The 18313-nt window shown below is 37.8% G+C and overlaps 1 protein-coding gene across 8 annotated transcripts in view; it reads right to left on the reverse strand.

Moving 5' to 3' along the window:
- Positions 1–18313, reverse strand: part of Fgd4 (FYVE, RhoGEF and PH domain containing 4) — a 175418-nt gene that overhangs the window by 72238 nt on the left and 84867 nt on the right. For all 8 annotated transcript variants that reach the window (XM_031363214.1, XM_031363219.1, XM_031363221.1 and 5 more), the window contains exon 2: positions 9659–9778. In XM_031363214.1, the coding sequence (XP_031219074.1) occupies positions 9659–9778 (120 nt within the window). The remainder of the gene's footprint in view (positions 1–9658; positions 9779–18313) is intronic.

The following is an 18313-nucleotide window of genomic DNA, read 5'->3' on the forward strand; positions in this document are numbered from 1 at the left end:
GCAAGTGACCCCCACACCAAGGTCATCAGGGTCTGGTAGCTAGGTGTGAAGCAGGAGGAAGAGGAATGGAGCCCTCCCTGTTGAGGTATTTTGATATTCCTAGGCTAATTCTCTGGTTCTGCTGGAGGCAATGACCAGGAGATTTTAATCTAGCATTTCCTGCTAGTTCTCTGGATCTAGCTCGGGGCAGGCAGTAGGGAGTTCTGACCTGACTTAACACTTCTAGCTAATGTCCTTGAGTGGAAGCCCTTCAATTACTCTCTAGTACGTAAAACATTAAACTATCTATTGCCCTAAGGAATGTACTCGACCTCTATTGCCAGAGAAATTGCGAGCTATGGACAGCTTGGTATTAGACTAGGATAGTTGGAAATATTGTGTTGGCCAGGAGACAATGCCCAACCTTAACCATTTACAAATCATTTCTTTGGGGTACTTTATGCCTAATTATGAGGCTGTGTTGATGATTGGAAGGACTAATCTGGAACACGTCTGAGTTAGGGGATACCAGCGACTAGTCTGAAATCCAGGAGGCACAGAACCCCTTTTGGGGTCTTATTGCCTCTTATCCTTTATCAGGATTTTATCCCCAATATTTTGGATGTGACTGGAGTAGACGAGTGTGCGTAGCATGAAGGGTGTTGAATTTTGTCAAATGCTTTCTCAGCATCTAATGAGATGATCATGTGACTTATTTTCCTTTGAGTTTGTTTATATAGTGGATTATGTTGATGGATTTCCATATATTTGACCATCCCTGCATCCCAGGAATGAAGCCTACTTGATCATGATGGATGATCATTTTGATGTGTCCTTGGATTTGGTTTGTGATAATTTTATTGAGTATTTTTGCATTTATATTCATAAGGGAAATTGGTCTGAAGTTCTCTTTTTTTGTTGGGTCTTTGTATGGTTTAGGTATAAGCATAATTGTGGCTTTTAGAATAAATTGCATAGTGTTCCTTCTGTTTCTATTTTGTGAAATAGTTTGAAAAATATTGGTATTAGGCCCTCTTTGAAAGTCTGATAGAATGCTGCACTTAACCCATCTGGTCCTGGGATTTTTTTGGTTGGGAGACTTTTAATGACTGTTTCTATTTCTTTAGGGGTTATGAGACTGTTTAGATGGTTTATCTGATCCTGATTTAAATCTGATACCTGGTATCAGTCTAGAAAATTGTCCATTTCACCCAGATTTTCCAGTTTTGTTGAATATAGGCTTTTGTAGTACAATCTGATGATTTTTTTGAATTTCCTTGGTTTCTGTTTTTTTGAATCTCCCTTTTTATTTCTGATTTTGTTAATTTGGATACTGTCTCTGTGCCCTCTGGTTAGTGTAGATAAGGTTTATCCATCTTGTTGATTTTCTCAAACAACCAGCTCCTGGTTTTGCTGATTCTTTATATAGTTCTTTCTGTTTCTACTTGGTTGATTTCAGCTCTGAGTTTGATTACTTCCTGCCGTCTACCCCTCTTGGGTGTATTTGCTTCTTTTTACTCTAGGACTTTAGATGTGCTGTCAAGCTGCTAGTGTATCCCTTGGTATGACTCTAACCAAGCAAGTGAAAGATTTGTATGACAAGAACCTCAAGTCTCTGAAGGAAGAAATAGTAAAAGATCTCAGAAGACAGAAAGATCTCTCATGCTTATGGATTGGCAGGATTGATATAGTAAAAGTGGCCATCTTGCCAAAAGCAATCTACAGATTCAATACAATCCCCGCAAAAATTCTAACTCGGTTCTTCATAGAGCTAGAGCAATTTGTAAATTCATTTGGAATAAAAAAAAAAGCCCAGGATATCAAAAAATATTCTCAACAATAAAAAAATTTGGGAATCACCATCCCTGACCTCAAGCTGTACTACAGAGCAATAGTGATAAAAAATTGTATGGTATTGGTACAGAGACAGGCAGGTAGAGACAGAATTGAAGACCAGGAAGGAACCCACACACCTATGGTCACTTGATCTTTGACAAAGGAGTTAAAACCATCCAGTGGAAAAGAGACAGCATTTTCTTTTTCTTTCTTTCTTTCTTTCTTTTTTTTTTTTTTGAGACAGGGTTTCTCTCTGTGTAGCTGTGGCTGTCCTGGAATTCACTCTGTAGACCAGGCTGGCCTCGAACTCAGAGATCCACCTGCTTCTGCCTCCCAGGTGCTGGGATTAAAGGCATGCGCCACTGCCGGACCAAGACAGCATTTTCAACAAACAATGTTGGTTCAACTGGCAGTCAACATGTAGAAGAATGCACATTGATCCATTCCTATCTCCTCATACAAAGCTCAAGTCCAAGTGGACCAAGGACCTCCACATAAAACCAGATACACTGAACAAAATAGATGAGAAAGTGGAGAAGACCATATGGGCACAAGGGAAAAATTCATGAACATAACACCATTGGCTTATGCTCTAAGATCAAGAAGTGACAAATGGGACCTCATAAAATTGCAAAGCTTCTGTAATGCAAAGGACACTGCCAATAGGACAAAATAGCAACAAACAGATTGGGAAAAGATCTTTACCTATCTTACATCCCATAGAGGGCTAATATCCAATATAAACAAAGAACTCAAGAAGTTAGACTCCAGAGAGCCAAATAACCTTATTAAAAATGGGGTACAGAACTAAACAAATAATTCTCAACTGAGGAATATCAAATGTCTGAGAAGTACCTAAAGAAATGTTCAACATTGTTAGTCATCAGGGAAACGCAAATCAAAACAACCCTGAGATTCCACCTCACACCAGTTAGAATGGCTAAAACCAAAAACTCAGGTGACAGCAAATGCTGGCGAGGATGTGGAGAAAGAGGAACACTCCTCCATTGTTTGTGGGATTGCAAGCTGGTACAACCACTCTGGAAAACAGTATGATGGTTCCTCAGAAAATTGGATATAGTACCTGAGGACCCAGCTATACCACTCCTGGGCATATACCCAGAAGATGCTCCAGCATGTAATAAGGATACTTGTTCCACTGTGTTCATAGCAGCCTTATTTATAATAGCCAGAAGCTGGAAAGAATCCAGATGTCCCTCAACAGAGGAATGGATACAGAAAATGTGGTACATTTATACAATGAAGTACTATTCAGCTATTAAAATCAATGACTTCATGAAATTTTCTGGCAAATGGATATAACTAGAAAATATCATCCTGAGTAAGGGTAACCCAGTTACAAAAGAAAACACATGGTATGCACTCACTGATAAGTTACTAGCCCCCAAATGCAGAATATTCAAGATACAATTCAACAGACCACATGAAGCTCAATAAGAAGGAAGACCAAAGTGTGGATCCTTCAGTCTTTCTTAGAAGAAAGAACAAAATACTTATGGTAGGAAATACAGAGACAAAGTATGGAGCAGAGACTAAAGGAAAGGCCATCCAGAGACTGCCCCACCTGGGGATCCATTCCATATACAATTACCAAACCCAGACACTATTGTGGATGCTAAGAAGTGCTTGCTGAAAGGAGCCTGATATGGCTGTCTCCTGAGAGGCTCTGTCAAAGCCTGACAAATAAAGAATAAATAAATAAATGAAAAATAAAATAAAAGAATTATAAAAAACCCCACTAAATGTACAGAACAAGTTATATTAAAAGCTGCAAAAGGAAAAGGCATGGTCATTAATATAACAAACCATTAATATAGTAGGGCCATTAATTTTCAATACAGATTCTAAAAGCTAGAAGGATCAGGATGGATGTTCTCAAAAGATGAAACAGAAATGGCTAAGAACCACTTAATTAAAAAAGAAAAAGTTCAACATCCTTGGCCACTAGGAAAATGGAAATTAAAACTACTATTAGATTTCATGTTACTCCAGTGAAATGGCCACGATCAATAAAACAAATGACAGCACCTGATAGTGAAGATGCAGGTCAAGGGAACCGGTGGGAGTGCAAACTGCCCTGGCCTCTATGGAATTCAGTGTGCAAGTTCTTGAAAAAGTTGAAACTTGATCTACCTTAACATCCAGCTACACCACTCGTGGACATATACTCCAAGGATTCTAAAGTATACTGTAGAAATACTTGCTCATCCACATTAATTGTAAACAGCCTAGATGTTCATCAAGTGATGATTGGATAATGAAAGTGTGGTACACTTACACAATCAAATATTATTCAGCTCCTTAGAAAAATTAGATTTTGAATGGTAAGTGGATGGAGCTAAAAACAACCATCCTAAGTGAGAGCAACAAATATTGTATGTTTTCTCTTATATGTTGATATCTTTTAAGATTTAGATATGTGTTACAATCAGAATAACCACAGAGCATAGACAGCTAATAAGGAACCAGTGGGTAGAAAAAAAACTTACAGGGAAGAGGCAATAGTATATAATATAATACATATGTAGTTTATATTATATATAAAACATACATATATACAGCATATATAATTTATATATTTAATTTAAATTATATATAAAATTTAAAAATATATACATTTTATAGAGAATCACCATATAATGGGGGAGACAGTGCCCCAAGTAGACATCCATGCTATCAAGTCAAATCTGCAATGCCAGAAATGGGTTACATCTTGGTAACCAAAAGGGTCCCATGGACTCTTTCCCCAAATATCATAGGCTCTTTTCAAGGTTATTGGCTGTTGGTTATTCCTCACAGACTGATGTCAAGGTGATACTGCTGAAGACACAACTTACTTATGTCATCAAATATGGAGATTTGAGGTATTGTACAACTCGAAGCTTTACCACAACTGATTAGTGTACAACTGATTAGTGTTTATGGTGCTCAAAGGTACTTTTCATGCTACTGGAGAAGATAGTTTCATGTAGCTACAATGCCTGTGAACTACAACAGTGATGTATCTGTAAGATACACTTTAGCAATAGTGGCACAAATGTTATGGGAGTAACCAGCCACTTCTTTTTTTCCAAAATGAAAAGAGGGTTATTTCATATATGTATATCTATCTATCTATCTATCTATCTATCTATCTATCTATCTATCTATCTATCTATCTATCTATCTATCTCATGCTTTTCCCCAACCAATTTTTGATAAAAGGCCTGTTTTATCAGACGGAACCCATACCTTAAACTGCTAATGTGTCCAAGCACCTAAAACTTGATAGTTTATAGGCCTACAGGAAAACTAAATACCACTCATCTTCTAAAGGAACAAAGCATTAAAATGACTCCTAAAGACATTGCTATAAACCAATAGATCAGTGCCCCTCTCAGCCATCATTATGGAAGTTTTTTCTTAAAGTAATTAACACAGGGACCTACAAGTGGATACTATGTAGAGAGTGAGAGACTTTGGAACACTCAGCTTTAAGTGGAACATCTTTATCAAACCCCTTCATTCAAGGCTCAGGGACCTATGTGCAAGAAAAGATGCAAAGTTTATGAGACAGAGATGGAAGATGACTCCAAGGAAATAGTATCTTTCAGACACAACAGAGCTGATGCACATAAGAGATTGTGGTCACAGCATGCAAGAATCTGCACACATTCAACCCAGACAAAATCTCAGTGTAGGGACGAGGAAGTGGATGTGAAGTTACTCTCTTAATCAAGAAGGTATTTGTAATTGATACCTGCTGGGGCCTCTCTCTCTCTCTCTCCCTCTCTCTCCCTCTCTCTCTCTCTCTCTCTCTCTCTCTCTCTCTCTCTCTCTCTCTCTCTCTCTCTCTCTCTCTCTCTCTCTGTTTGTGTGTGTGTGAATGCTCTTTTTTGTTTTGTTTTGGTATTTTTTATCTTAGTGGGGTTTTCTTTTGTTTTTTGTTTGTTTGTTTGTTTTGCCTTTCATTTTGTTTTGTTTATGAGAAAGAAAGAACATGAAGTTGGATGAGCAGGGAGATGACAAAGATACAGGAGGAGTAGGGGAGGGAAAATAAAATATATTGTATAAAAATTTCTAATAAAAATTGGGGAATTACTATTATAATAGCAGTGATTTTATTCAATGTGTTCCTGGCAGTATATGAAGTAGAATATTCTTGCCAAAGAATGTCCACTTTTAAGGATTATTTTGAGCAAAGACACTAGAGAAATATCTTGACCTTGTCCCTTTCCCCTGTGGCAGCTGTCCTCATTACAGGAGAAAAGAAGCTCCATTAATGGGAGGCTAAGGCTGAGAAAAACATAAGTTACTAAACCTTATTAAATTAATCTTCATCTTTCTAGTTTCCCTCAATATCCTATGGAAAAGCCCTCTAGTGTTCTTATGTTAACATAAATTATTTCTCTATCTAATTTATTATATAAAAATTCATATCAAACAGCTTTTTGAGGCCTACTTTTGTTGTGGTGATTCTTATATCCATATTGTTTGACACCAGACTAATCCAAGTCTGTCTCAGAGGCTTTGATGAAAGGACAAAAGGACAACAGGCTAGTTCTGTGTACTTTCCCAGTGTCAAACTTGGCAAGGTCTAGGCTGGGGCTGGGGCTCGGGCCAGGGTTTCAGGGGCATTAAGGTTTTGGCTCCTGGGAAGCCAGCTTTCTCTCCCAAGAGCTGTAGTTATCAGTGCTAAGGCACCCGTGTTTAGGTACCCCATATTCTCTTGCCAACACTGTCTGACTTAGCTTTTTGCTGACTGTGGCCTTTCCCTCTTGCAAATAATATATAAGATGCTGTATTTCTTAATAAGCTTTCTTGTAAAAAGTCATCAGCTTGTGGAAAACCTTCTGGTCCCATCTACTGTTTTTCTGTATTTAATGATCCTAGGTCCTCCCACTAGAGACCTTGACATTCAGGGTCCTTATTCCTATGAGTCTGGGTCATATATTAAAAAAAAATTAAAATGTGTGATTTTTTTTCCTGTTGACCTATAATCAGTTAGAGAGAGAGCATGAGGCTATTTCTTTTCTGTCTAGGTCTGAATAACCTTACACAGTATAATTTCTTTTGACATTTCATCCATTTACCTGAACATTTCATTTTCCTTAAAAAACAAGAAAGAATAATATTCCATTGTGTATATGTACTACATTTTTATAATCCATTTACTTGTTGGTAGACATCTATAGGCTGATACTATTTCCTAGCTATTATGAAGAGAGAACAATGAGTGAGTGTGTGTGCAATAGGAGATAGAGTCCTTCAGGCACATGCACAGGGTGGTATAGCTACCTCTGGCTCTTATAGGAATCTTCAAACCGAGTTCCACAGTGGCTATACTAGCCTACACAATGTATAAAGGCTTGCCTTTCTCCACATTTATGGCAGATGTCTATTTAGTCTATTTTATGTATGGTGTCATTTAACAATACTGTTTCTGTTTCATTTTTGTCTAGATGATCTGTCTACTGGGAAAAAATGAGATTGCAGTACTGAATCACTATCACTGTGCTAAGGTCAATCCACAGTTGTACATCTAGTAGAGTTTGTTTTTTAAAAAAATGAGTTTATGTTGAGAATTAAAATATCTTCTTGGTGGATTACCTATTAACAAGTATTCTTTTCTGTTTGAAGATTATTTTGTCAGATAATAGAATAGCTGTATTTGCTTGTTGTATTTGTTGGAATATCTACTTCAGTCCTTTTACCCTAAGTTAATATTTACCATTGATCTTGGAGACAGCAAAAAGCTGGATCCCATTTTCTAATCTAATCTTAGTTCCTTGTCTTTAGTAAGTTGAAACATTAACACAGGTATCATTGAAAGATTAATTTTATCATTTTACTTCTCTATAAATTTTAATACTTTTTCTGGACACAACAGGCTAGGTTGTAGTATTTCACAAGATATCTTTCCAGGCTCTTCTGGGTTTAAAGGTTTTCTTTTTATGGAGTAATCAAGCTTTCTTCTGAATTGCTCTGTCTTTGTAAAGTATCCTGGCCTTCTCTCTTGAAGTTTTAAATATCCTTTCTTTAGTCTGTGCTTTTAGCGCTTTAGCTACAACACGTTCGTAGACATCTCTCTTTTGGTCCTGTCTGTTTGGCTTTCTGTAGGCTTCTACTCACTACCTTTTCTCATACTGATTACTACTATTTCCCCTCTCTCTACTTCTTCCAGTGCCTCCCCACATCCCCTCCCACCCAGATTCACTTCCTCTCTGTCTCTCACTAGAAAACAATAAGCATCTAAGAGATAACAACCACACATGACAAAATAAAATATAACAAGATAATACAAAAACCAACACATCTTAGTTGGACAAGAAAAACCATTTAGGGTGCTTCTTGACCCTGAGTGTCCATCTTTTGTTGGAAAACTTCCTCTATGACTTCTTTGCAGATATTCTATTTTCCTTTTTCTATGCCCATTATTTAAAAGTTAAGACTTTTCATGGTGTCTCAAAGCTGTCCCCTGTTCCATTCGTACACTTTGTCATTGACCTTTACTGAATGATCTAATTCTTCTACCTTGTGTCTAAGATCCGATATTGCTTTCCACCTAATGTGCTATTTGTGAGCCTGTTCCCTTAGGTTCTTATTTGCCTTATTGAGTTTTGTATTTCCAGACTTGCTTTAACTTGGCCTTTCTTCAGCAATTCTGTGTCATTCTCACTACAAGGTAATGGTATACGACAGTAGAACTTTTAGAACATGTTTATAATGATTAGGGGAGGGGTATGGGGCCAGAGTTTATGAATGGAATTAAGGCACCTTAGAAAACTCCCAGAGATGACCGGCTTCTTTTGCCATTTTGCATGAATCAGAAAGCAGACTCTCAGCACTAAGTAGTTTTATATAGGATCCCCAGCCACCAGAACTGCAAGAAGTGAACAATTGTTAAGTAGCTACCAGTTTGTGATACTTGGTTATAGAAGTCCAGACAAAGACATAGTGGAGGGTAAGGGGTCACTCAGTGTAAGGATAAATTAGAAGTTTAGCCATGAGGACCAGGGCCTACAAGGACAACTATTCCACAAAAGCCTCTACTTTGTGACTTACTTATACCTATAGTTAGAGAAAGCAGCATATAATTAGCCTGTATTTAAGTTAGGGAGGAAGTAACTACTGAAGTAACAATATATTGACCTAACCATTAAACTATAAAAAAATAAAAATAAGGCCAAGCATTGTCTCCTCAATACAGGACTGTGCTGGAGTGTGGTAGCGAGAAGCTTGCTGTCTTGCTTTTTTCAGTGTTCTGACTGGAAGACAGTGTAGCAAAGCCATGCATCTCTATAAACAAAGCAAAGCCATAAAGGCTTTTAAAATATCAAATAAACCAGAATTATATGAATTTCAGTTTACTCTCATTTTTCATCTTTCGACTCAGGAGCAATGAGCAAAGTGTTACCTTGTGTTTTGCACATAAAACAGCTTAAGTCATGGTTAAAAATATTCTGTCTTTATATTCGCTTCAGTTTTATTGAGGGAAATATGGTCAGAACTAAAGGCTCACAGTTGGGTTCGTTGTGTAAATCAGTAGTTATTGGACTTAGCTTGATAATCATACTTCATACCACTATGAACACACTGGACAGAATTCCATAATCTACTGCTTTTATTTTAAGCCCATTTTTAAAGATTTCTTTCAGAAAACCTTAGCAAAGAAATTTTAAATTTTAAAGCAACTCACAACATGTAAAGCATCATAATAAAGAATGCACACCTTGTTTGAAGAGCAGAGCAAATACTTGTTTCTACTGGAGTAGGTTATCTGCATTCACTCTTCTCTATGGCTCCTTATACCTGACCAATTGCAGAGCCCCAGGATACAAACCTTGTGGCTTTGGACTTGCAGCGGAGCGTTTTGCTGGTGTCCTCCCATTTATTCCCTGAGCTTCTGTGGTTGTGTTGCTTGTTGTACAAGGTGGAGTGACCTTTGTACAGGTATTGATGCCTAGAATTTAAACGGAAAGAGAAGGTAAATACTGAGATACAGCACTCTTATTTAATAATTTAATGTTCTTCTGACCACATAAAAACAGTGCTCTAAGACCTTGGAAACATGTGGCAGCTACGTGTTATTCTTGACAGATTTTCCTAGGGAAGACCTCATTCTGTGTGTTCAGAAAGCTTCATATTCACATTGAAGGAAGACGGCTACATAAAGACCCCTCTCTGTCTGCAGAAAGGACAGAATGCAGCTGCTAGTTGATGCTCTAGTGTCCAGTCAGTGACTAAATTATTCAGATGAACCATAGGAAAATACTACCGTAACAGCTGACATGAAAACTCTTGAAGAATATCTTGAAATGAAATGAACCAATGTGCTCCCTTCCCCCAATGAGTGACTATCCACATAACATCCTGAACACTGGCTAGGAATGACCCATGTTTATGGCCATGCTGAGATTATCCATATAATATTGAATGTGTTTAGAACTCAAATTACCCTGAAATGCAACATGAGACACAGGGAGAAACAGAGTCTTATATTCAATTTCTGATACAAGTTATATGCTGAATTTCCTTTATTAAGTTACTTGCCAATATTTTCTCTTTATAAATAGGTTAAATTGGGGAGGGTGACAATGATTACTAATAAGAAATTAAACTCCAATTAGAAGAAAATAAAAATTTTATCAGGAATTCATTATAATTGAAACAAATTTCTTAAATTTTAGTTTAAGAAGCTATCCTTTGTTATGAAAAGAAGCTTTAATTTTGCAAGATTGAATATATAAAGTGAAAACTATCCAAGGTTTTTTAAAGCCTCAGAACAACAAATGCTAATCTGAAAAGCCCAACTAATCACGTGCTGAGTCATCAGCCCAAATGATGAGACTACATATTAGGTCAGAACTGCTTTATTCTCTGTGGTCCTTTTGAAATTTAGTCAGTAAGCCAGATTTTAGAAAATACATGGAAACTTATATAGGAGAAAGTGGGGAAGAGCCTCGAACACATGGGCACAGGGGAAAAATTCCTGAACAGAACACCAATGGCTTATGCTCTAAGATCAAGAAGTGACAAATGGGACCTCACAAAATTGCAAAGTTTCTGTAAGGCAAAGGACACTGTCAATAGGACAAAATGGCAACCAACAGATTGAGAAAAGATCTTTACCAATCCTACATCCGATTGAGGGCTAATATCCAATATATACAAAGAACTCAAGAAGGCAGACTCCCAAAAATCAAATAACCCTATTTAAAATAGGGTACAGAGCTAAACAAAGAATTTTCAGCTGAGGAATATCAAATGGCTGAGAAGAAAAATCCTCAGTTATCAGGGAAATGCACATCAAAACGACCCTGAGATTCCACCTCACACCAGTAAGAACGGCTAAGATCAAAAACTTGGGTGACAGCAGATGCTGGTGAGGATGTGGAGAAAGAGGAACACTCCTCCATTGCTGGTGGGATTGTAAGCTGGTACAACCACTTTGGAAATCAGTCTGACGGTTCCTCAGAAAATTGAATATAATACTACCTGAGGACCAAGCTAAACCACTTCTGGGTATATACCCAGAAGATGCTCCAGCATGTAATAAGGACACATGTCTACTATAGCAGCCTTATTTATAATAGGCAGGAGCTGGAAACAGCCCAGACGTCTTTCAACAGAGGAATGGATACAGAAAATGTGGTCCATTTACACAATGGAGACTATTCAGCTATTAAAAATGATGAATTCATGAAATTCTTAGGCAAATGGCTAGAACTAGAAAATTTCATCCCGAGTGAGGTAACCCAGTCACAAAAGGAAACATATGGTATATACTCACTGATAAGTGGATATTATCCCAAAAGCTCCAAATAATCAAGATACAACTCATAGACCACATGAAGCTCAAGAAGAAGAAGGAAGACCAAAGTGTGGATGCTTAGGTCCTTCTTAGAAGGAGAACAAATACTCACGGAACAAATATGGAGATAAAGTATAGAGTAGAGACTGAAGGAAAGGCCATCCAGAGACTGTCCCATCTGGGGATTCATCCCATATACAGTTACCAAATCCAGACACTATTGTGGATGCCAAGAAGTACATGCTGAAAGGAGCCTGATACGACTTACTCCTGAGAGGCCCTTCCAGAGCCTGACAAATACAGAGACAGACGCTTATAGCCAACCATTGTACTGAGTGCAGGGTCCCCAATAGAGGAGTTAGACAAAGGACTGAAGGAGTTGAAAGGGATTGCAAGCCCACAGGAAGGAGGAACAATATCAACTAAACAGTCTCCCAAGGACTAAGCCATCAACAAAGGAGTACACATGGCTCCCCCTGCATACATTGCAGAGGATGGCCTTGTCATGCATCAATGGGAAGAGAGGTCCTTGGTCCTATGAAGGTTTGACAGATGCCTCAGTGTAGGGAAACTGAGGGCGGGGAGGTGGGTGTGGGTGGGGAGGTGGGTCTGGGTGGGTGGGTGGGTGGGTGGAGGAACACCCTCATAGAAGCAGGTGGAGGGAGGATGGGATAGAGGGTTTCGGCGGGAGGATGGGAAAGGGGGTAACATTTGAAATGCAAATAAAGAAAATATCCAATAAAAAAAAGAAAACATGAAGTTTCAAGTATTATCTGAGAACTTATTAGACAGCCAAGGCTGAAATAGAAATTATCATAACTTTCAACAAATACCTTTTTGCTAAAATGGTGTAATGCTGTTTTGGATTAAGCATCATTTAGCAAAACAAGTATTACTGATATTTTTGAGAGAAATTTCTAAAAGAAAAAATAAAAGTTCAAAAATTTTGAGACAGGGTGTAACAATGTAAACCTGGCTGGCCTGACACTTGCTATGTTGACCAGGCTGGTCTTGAACTCATAGAGACGCCTCTTAAACATACTTCTGTGTCCTAAATGCACATAATTCCTGGAATTGCATGCATAAGCCACCATACTCAGCCAAATGTTCCAATAATTAGATAGATGAGTGTTTACATATTTAAAAAACAAAAAACAAAAAGGAGCCAAAGTCTGTCCCTCAAATACATAGCAAGTCAGGGCTGGAGAGATGGCTCAGTGGTTAAGAGCACTGACTGCTCTTCCAGAGGTCCTAAGTACAATTCCAGCAACCACATCTGTAATGGGATCCGATGCCCTCTTCTGGCATGTCTGAAGACAGCGACAGTGCAATTATATACATACAATAAATAAATCTTTAAAAAAAAAAAAAAGTATACAGCAAGTGAAACTTTAAGGGGATTTGGGCATTTGAGACTACTGAACAGCTGAGCACCCTAAGACCTCTTGTTGTGGTCTAGTTTGGGGCAGAATCAGTAAAGAAAGACACAATGCAAACCAGAGAGGGAAACTTGAACACAGGAGTAAATTCAACTCTGGCAAAGGAAGACTGCAACTTTAGCCTTGAATTATAAAAGCTAAAAAGCAGGCTGTGGTGGCTAATATGGTTGTCAACTTCATTATATCTACAATCAACTAAACATAAGTAGCTGGCAGGCATGTGTGAGATTTTCCTGAAAGGATCATGTGAGGTGGGAAGATCTACCTTAAATCTGGGCCACACTGTGTGGTGGCAGCCCACATCAAAGGACAAGACTGGAGGAAGCTTTGGCTTTTGTCTGCTTGCCCTCACTCTCGCTGGTAAATTCATCTATTCTGCTATTGGCACATTCTTTTGCTGATATTAGAACCTCCTTAAGGATTCTTACATTATCTGGGATCCTCCTCACTTCCCCACCCACCTAATTCCACAGCTTTTCTTTTCCTCTCTCATTAGAATATAGACATCTACAAATAATAATGATAGAAATTGAAAACAAACAAATGAGAATAGGACAAAAATAAAACAAACAAACAAACAAACAAAAAAAACAGAAGAAAAGTAGCCAAAGATAAAGCACAAAAAACACAGAGCAGAGACATACATGTTTGCATGAACAGAAATCACATAAAAACAAAAAATTGGAAACCATAATATATTCACAAAAGACCTGTAAGAGGGAAAAAAGCTCTGACAAAGAACCTAAAAACAAACAAACAAAAAAATGCCATTAAGTTTGTTTAGTGTTGGTCATACCTTGCTGGGCATGGAGCCCAGCCTTAAGAGCGGTTTGTATCCCAAGAGAGATTCCACTGGAGAGAACCATTTATTCATTTGTGGGCGGTTAATCAATTGGACATAGGTTCTGGGTTAGTGATGTGACTTGTGTTCACTTCTGCTCTCTATAGCGGGACTCCCTAAGACCAGTGCAGGCCCTGCGCATGGTGCCACAGTCTCTGTGAGTTCCTATGTGCATTGGTCCTGCTGTGTCTAGAAGATACTGTTTCCTTGGTGTCTTCCATCCCCTCTGGCTCTTAACAGTCTTTCCATCTCTCCCTTTCAACAGGATTCCCTGACACTGGGGAAGGGGTTCGATGAAGACATCCCATTGAGGGATCCCAAGGTTTTTCTCTCCCTGGGTAATACCTGGCTGTGGGTCTCAAAATGTGAAACACAACTGACTGAGAAACACTTAAATGTTCAATATCTGTTGCTTGCCATTTGTATATAAAAAGGCAGTGGCTTTACTTAAAGTATTTATCAACCGTAGGGGTTTCCCAGTGGAATAGTTTCCCAGTGGAATTTTTGGATATACATTTTAATGTATAACATCATATCATCTGCAAATAAAAAGTATTTTGGCTTCTTCCTTCCCCATCCGTATCCCCTTGATCTCCTTTTCTTATCTAATTCCTCTGGTGAAGACCTTAGGTACTGTACTGAACAGATATGACAACCTTTCTTGTTCCTGATCTTAGTGGAGTTGCTCTGAATTTCTCTCCATTTAAGTTGATGCTGGCAGCAGCCTTTATCATCTATGTCCTTTGTATCCCTAATCTCTTGAGCACTTTTCCCATGAAGGGATGTTGGATTTTCATGAAAGGTTTTTCTTTGTACATAATGTGATGCTTATGTGCTTTTTGTCTTCCAGCTTGTTTATATGGTGGGTAACATTTATTGATTCACATATGTTGAACCATGCCTGCATCTCTGGGTTGGAACCTGCTTGATGATGACGGATGATATCTTCGATGTGTTCTTGGATTCAGTTTTCAAATATTATTGAGTATTTTTACACCTATGTTCATAAGGGAACTTGGTCTGAAATTTTCTTTCTTTGTTGAGTCTTTATGTGGTTGAACGGTCAGTATAACTGGTCTTATAAAACAAATTGGACAATGCTTTTTATTTTTAGATTTTGTAAAGTAATTTGAGGAATACTAAGGTTAATTCCTTAAAAATCTGGTAGAATTCAGCTCTAAATCTATGTTGCCCTGGGCTTTTTTTTTGGTTTGGAAGACTTTTAACTACTGCTTCTATTTCAGTTGGAGTTTATAAGTCTATTTAAATAGCTTATCTGATCTTGATTTAACTTTATCGGTCTTAGATATCAAGAAAGGTACCCATTTCTTTCAGATTTTCTAATTTGGTGCAGTACAGCTAAAATATGTTCTTGTTGTTCTCTGGATTTCCTCTGTGTTTGTTGTCATGTCCCCCTTTTGTCTTCAATTTTCTTAATTTAGTACTTCTCTCTGGGTCATATTGTTAATTTGGATAAGAGTTTGTTAACCTTAGTATTTTTCTCTTTGTTTCATTGATTCTTTGTATTATTTTATTGATACTTTAATGATTTCAGCCCTGAGCTTGATTATTTCTTGCTGGTACTCCTTTTGCAACTGATTGCTTTTTCTACTAGAGCTTTTAGGTATGCTAAAGTAATTAGTAGTAATTACTAGGTAGTTACTAATATGAGCTCTCTACTTCTTTTATTATAGGCACTTAGTGCTGTGAACAAGCCTCTGAGCCCTGCCTTCACTGTAGCCCTGTGTCCTGTAGGTCTGGGTGTGCTGTGTATTCCTTTTCACTCTAATCCAAGAAGCTTTGAATTCCCTTCTTAATTTCTGTCTTGACTTATTTTTCATTCAATACTGAGTTGTTCAGTTTCCATGAGTTTGTAAGCTTTCTGTTGTTGCTAATATGCAGCTTTAATCTGGGATGGTCTGATAGGACACCGGGCTATTTCAATTTTCTTGTATTTGCTGAGACTTGCTTTGTGATCAAGTATGTGGTCAAGTTTGGAGAAAATTTCATGAGGTGTTGGGAAGGGGGTGTATTCTTTTGTGTTTGGGTGAAATGTCCTGTAAATATCTATTTGGTTCACTAGGTTTATAATATCACTTAGCTCCAAGATTTCTCGATTTAGTTTTTGTCTGGCCTATGGCGATAGTGGGGTATTGAAGTCAACTCCTCTCCGTGTATGATGGTCAGTATGTGATGTAAGCTGCCATAGTCTTCCCATTTTGAACTTGGGTATCCCTGTGTTTGGAGCATAGGAGTTAAGAATTTCAATGTCTCTTAGGTAGCTTTTCCCTTTGATGATTATGCAAGTGCTCTTCCCTAGTTCTTCCAATTAGTTTTCAACTGACGTCTATTTTGTCAAATATTAAAGTGGCTACCCCCAGCTTGTTTCTTAGGTCTATTTGTTTAGAATACATTCTTTCCATCCTTTTACCCTGAGGTGATGTGTTTCTTGGATGTAGCAGAAAGAGAGATTCTATTTTCTTTTTTCTTTTTTTTTCTTTTTAAAAAAAGATTTATTTATTTATTTTATGTCCATGAGTACACTGTAGTTGTACAGGTGGCCGTGAGCCATCATGCGGCTGCTGGGAATTAAACTCAGGACCTCTGCTTGCTCCGGCTCCACTTGCTCCAGTGTAATACACTGTAGCTGTCTTCAGACACTCCAGAAGAGGGCGTCAGATCTCATTATGGATGGTTGTGAGCCACCATGTGGTTGCTGGGATTTGAACTCAGGACCTTCGGAAGAGCAGTCAGTGCTCTTACCCGCTGAGCCATCTCTCCAGCCCCCGAGATTCTATTTTCTAATCCAACCTCTTAGTCTGTGTCTTTTAATTGGGAATTAGCACCACCAGTGTTATCAATGAGCAGTGTTTTTTGATTCTCATTAGTGTTTTGTGGTAGTGTGAGATTTTTATACCCATTTTTGATCTGCTGGTCTGAGATTTTTTTTTCTTGTGTTTTCTTAAGTGAGGTTAGACTCTTCAGGTTGATGTAGGGTAAGATTTGTAATAGACACTATTTAAATATGGTTTTCTCATAGAATATTCTTTCTTCTTTATCTACTGTAATTGAAAGGTTTTGTGGATATAGTATTCTGGGGTAGCATCTGTGGTCTCTTAAGAGTCTGTAGAACATCTGTTCAGGCACTTCTTGGTTTTAGAGTCACCACTGAAGAGTCAGGAGTTATTCTGACAGGTCTGCCTTTATATGTTACTTCATCTTATTATTTGTTTAGTTGACGCCTCCTACAACATCTAAGACATTTTGCGTTTTCTTAGATTTGAATATACAGATTTGGGATGTTTAACCCTACAAATCAGTGAGAAGAGAATGGAAGTGACAAGATAAGATGTATCTGAGCACTTAGGGCAGGATGTGGTAAACTATGAATAAGAATTACCAGATCTGCCATCTATATAGTATAAAAATCAAATATTTTACAAAGAAAATGTGCTTATAAATTACTTATATGAAGAAGAAAAAGATCCATGGCAATCACAAAGTACACATACTATAGTTGTTGGGTTTTTAAAAAACATACACTCCATATCCGTATATCCAGTTTCATGGCATCATTCACAGTAGCTAACAACTGGAAACAACCAAAATGTGTAAATTAACACATAAAATGTTGTATGTACCATGGAATATTATTCTCTCTTTGAAAGAAAAGAGATGTTTTTTATATACTACTATGTTCACAATTCTTAAGGACATTATGATAAATAAAAGAACCCAGCCTTAAAAAGACAACTGCCATAAAACCTCCTTTACATTAAGTACCTATTATAGTCAAATTCATAAAGAGAGAAGGCCGAAGAAAGGTTGCCAAGACTGAGAAAGAGAGGTGGGAATGGCACATTATCGCAGCAATTCTCATCCTATGAGTCATGACCCCTCAAGGACCATAACAGTAGCAAAATTACAGAAACGAAGTAACAACAAAAACAATTTTATGGTTGGGGTCACCATAACACAAAAATTGCATTAAAGGGTCAAAGCATTAGGAAGGTTGAGAGCCACTAAGTTGTTATTTAAACAATAAGGGGTTTAACATTTGTAAGCTATAAGAATTCTGCATATAAAAGGTGCAAAGTAGCATAATAAAGGGAAATATTTAAAATTTATGTTCTATATATTTTCTTATGTTTATACACAATTAAAATTTAAAATTAAATGTTAATATATGTTATGTAACAATCTCTTCTTAGAAAAAAGTCTTCCATCTTGGAGGGAAACTATCAAGATATGGGATATTCCGATAGGAAGGACAGGCTCCAGCCAGATATAGCAAGGGCAGGTAGCACTAGAGTTAACCAGATGGCGGGGGGGGGGCGGCAATCGTAAGAAAATAAACAACACAAACCAAGGTCACTTGCCATCATCAGAACCCAATTCTCCCAC

This window comes from Mastomys coucha, unplaced genomic scaffold (assembly GCF_008632895.1).
Source record: "Mastomys coucha isolate ucsf_1 unplaced genomic scaffold, UCSF_Mcou_1 pScaffold12, whole genome shotgun sequence".
Lineage (NCBI taxonomy): Eukaryota > Metazoa > Chordata > Mammalia > Rodentia > Muridae > Mastomys > Mastomys coucha.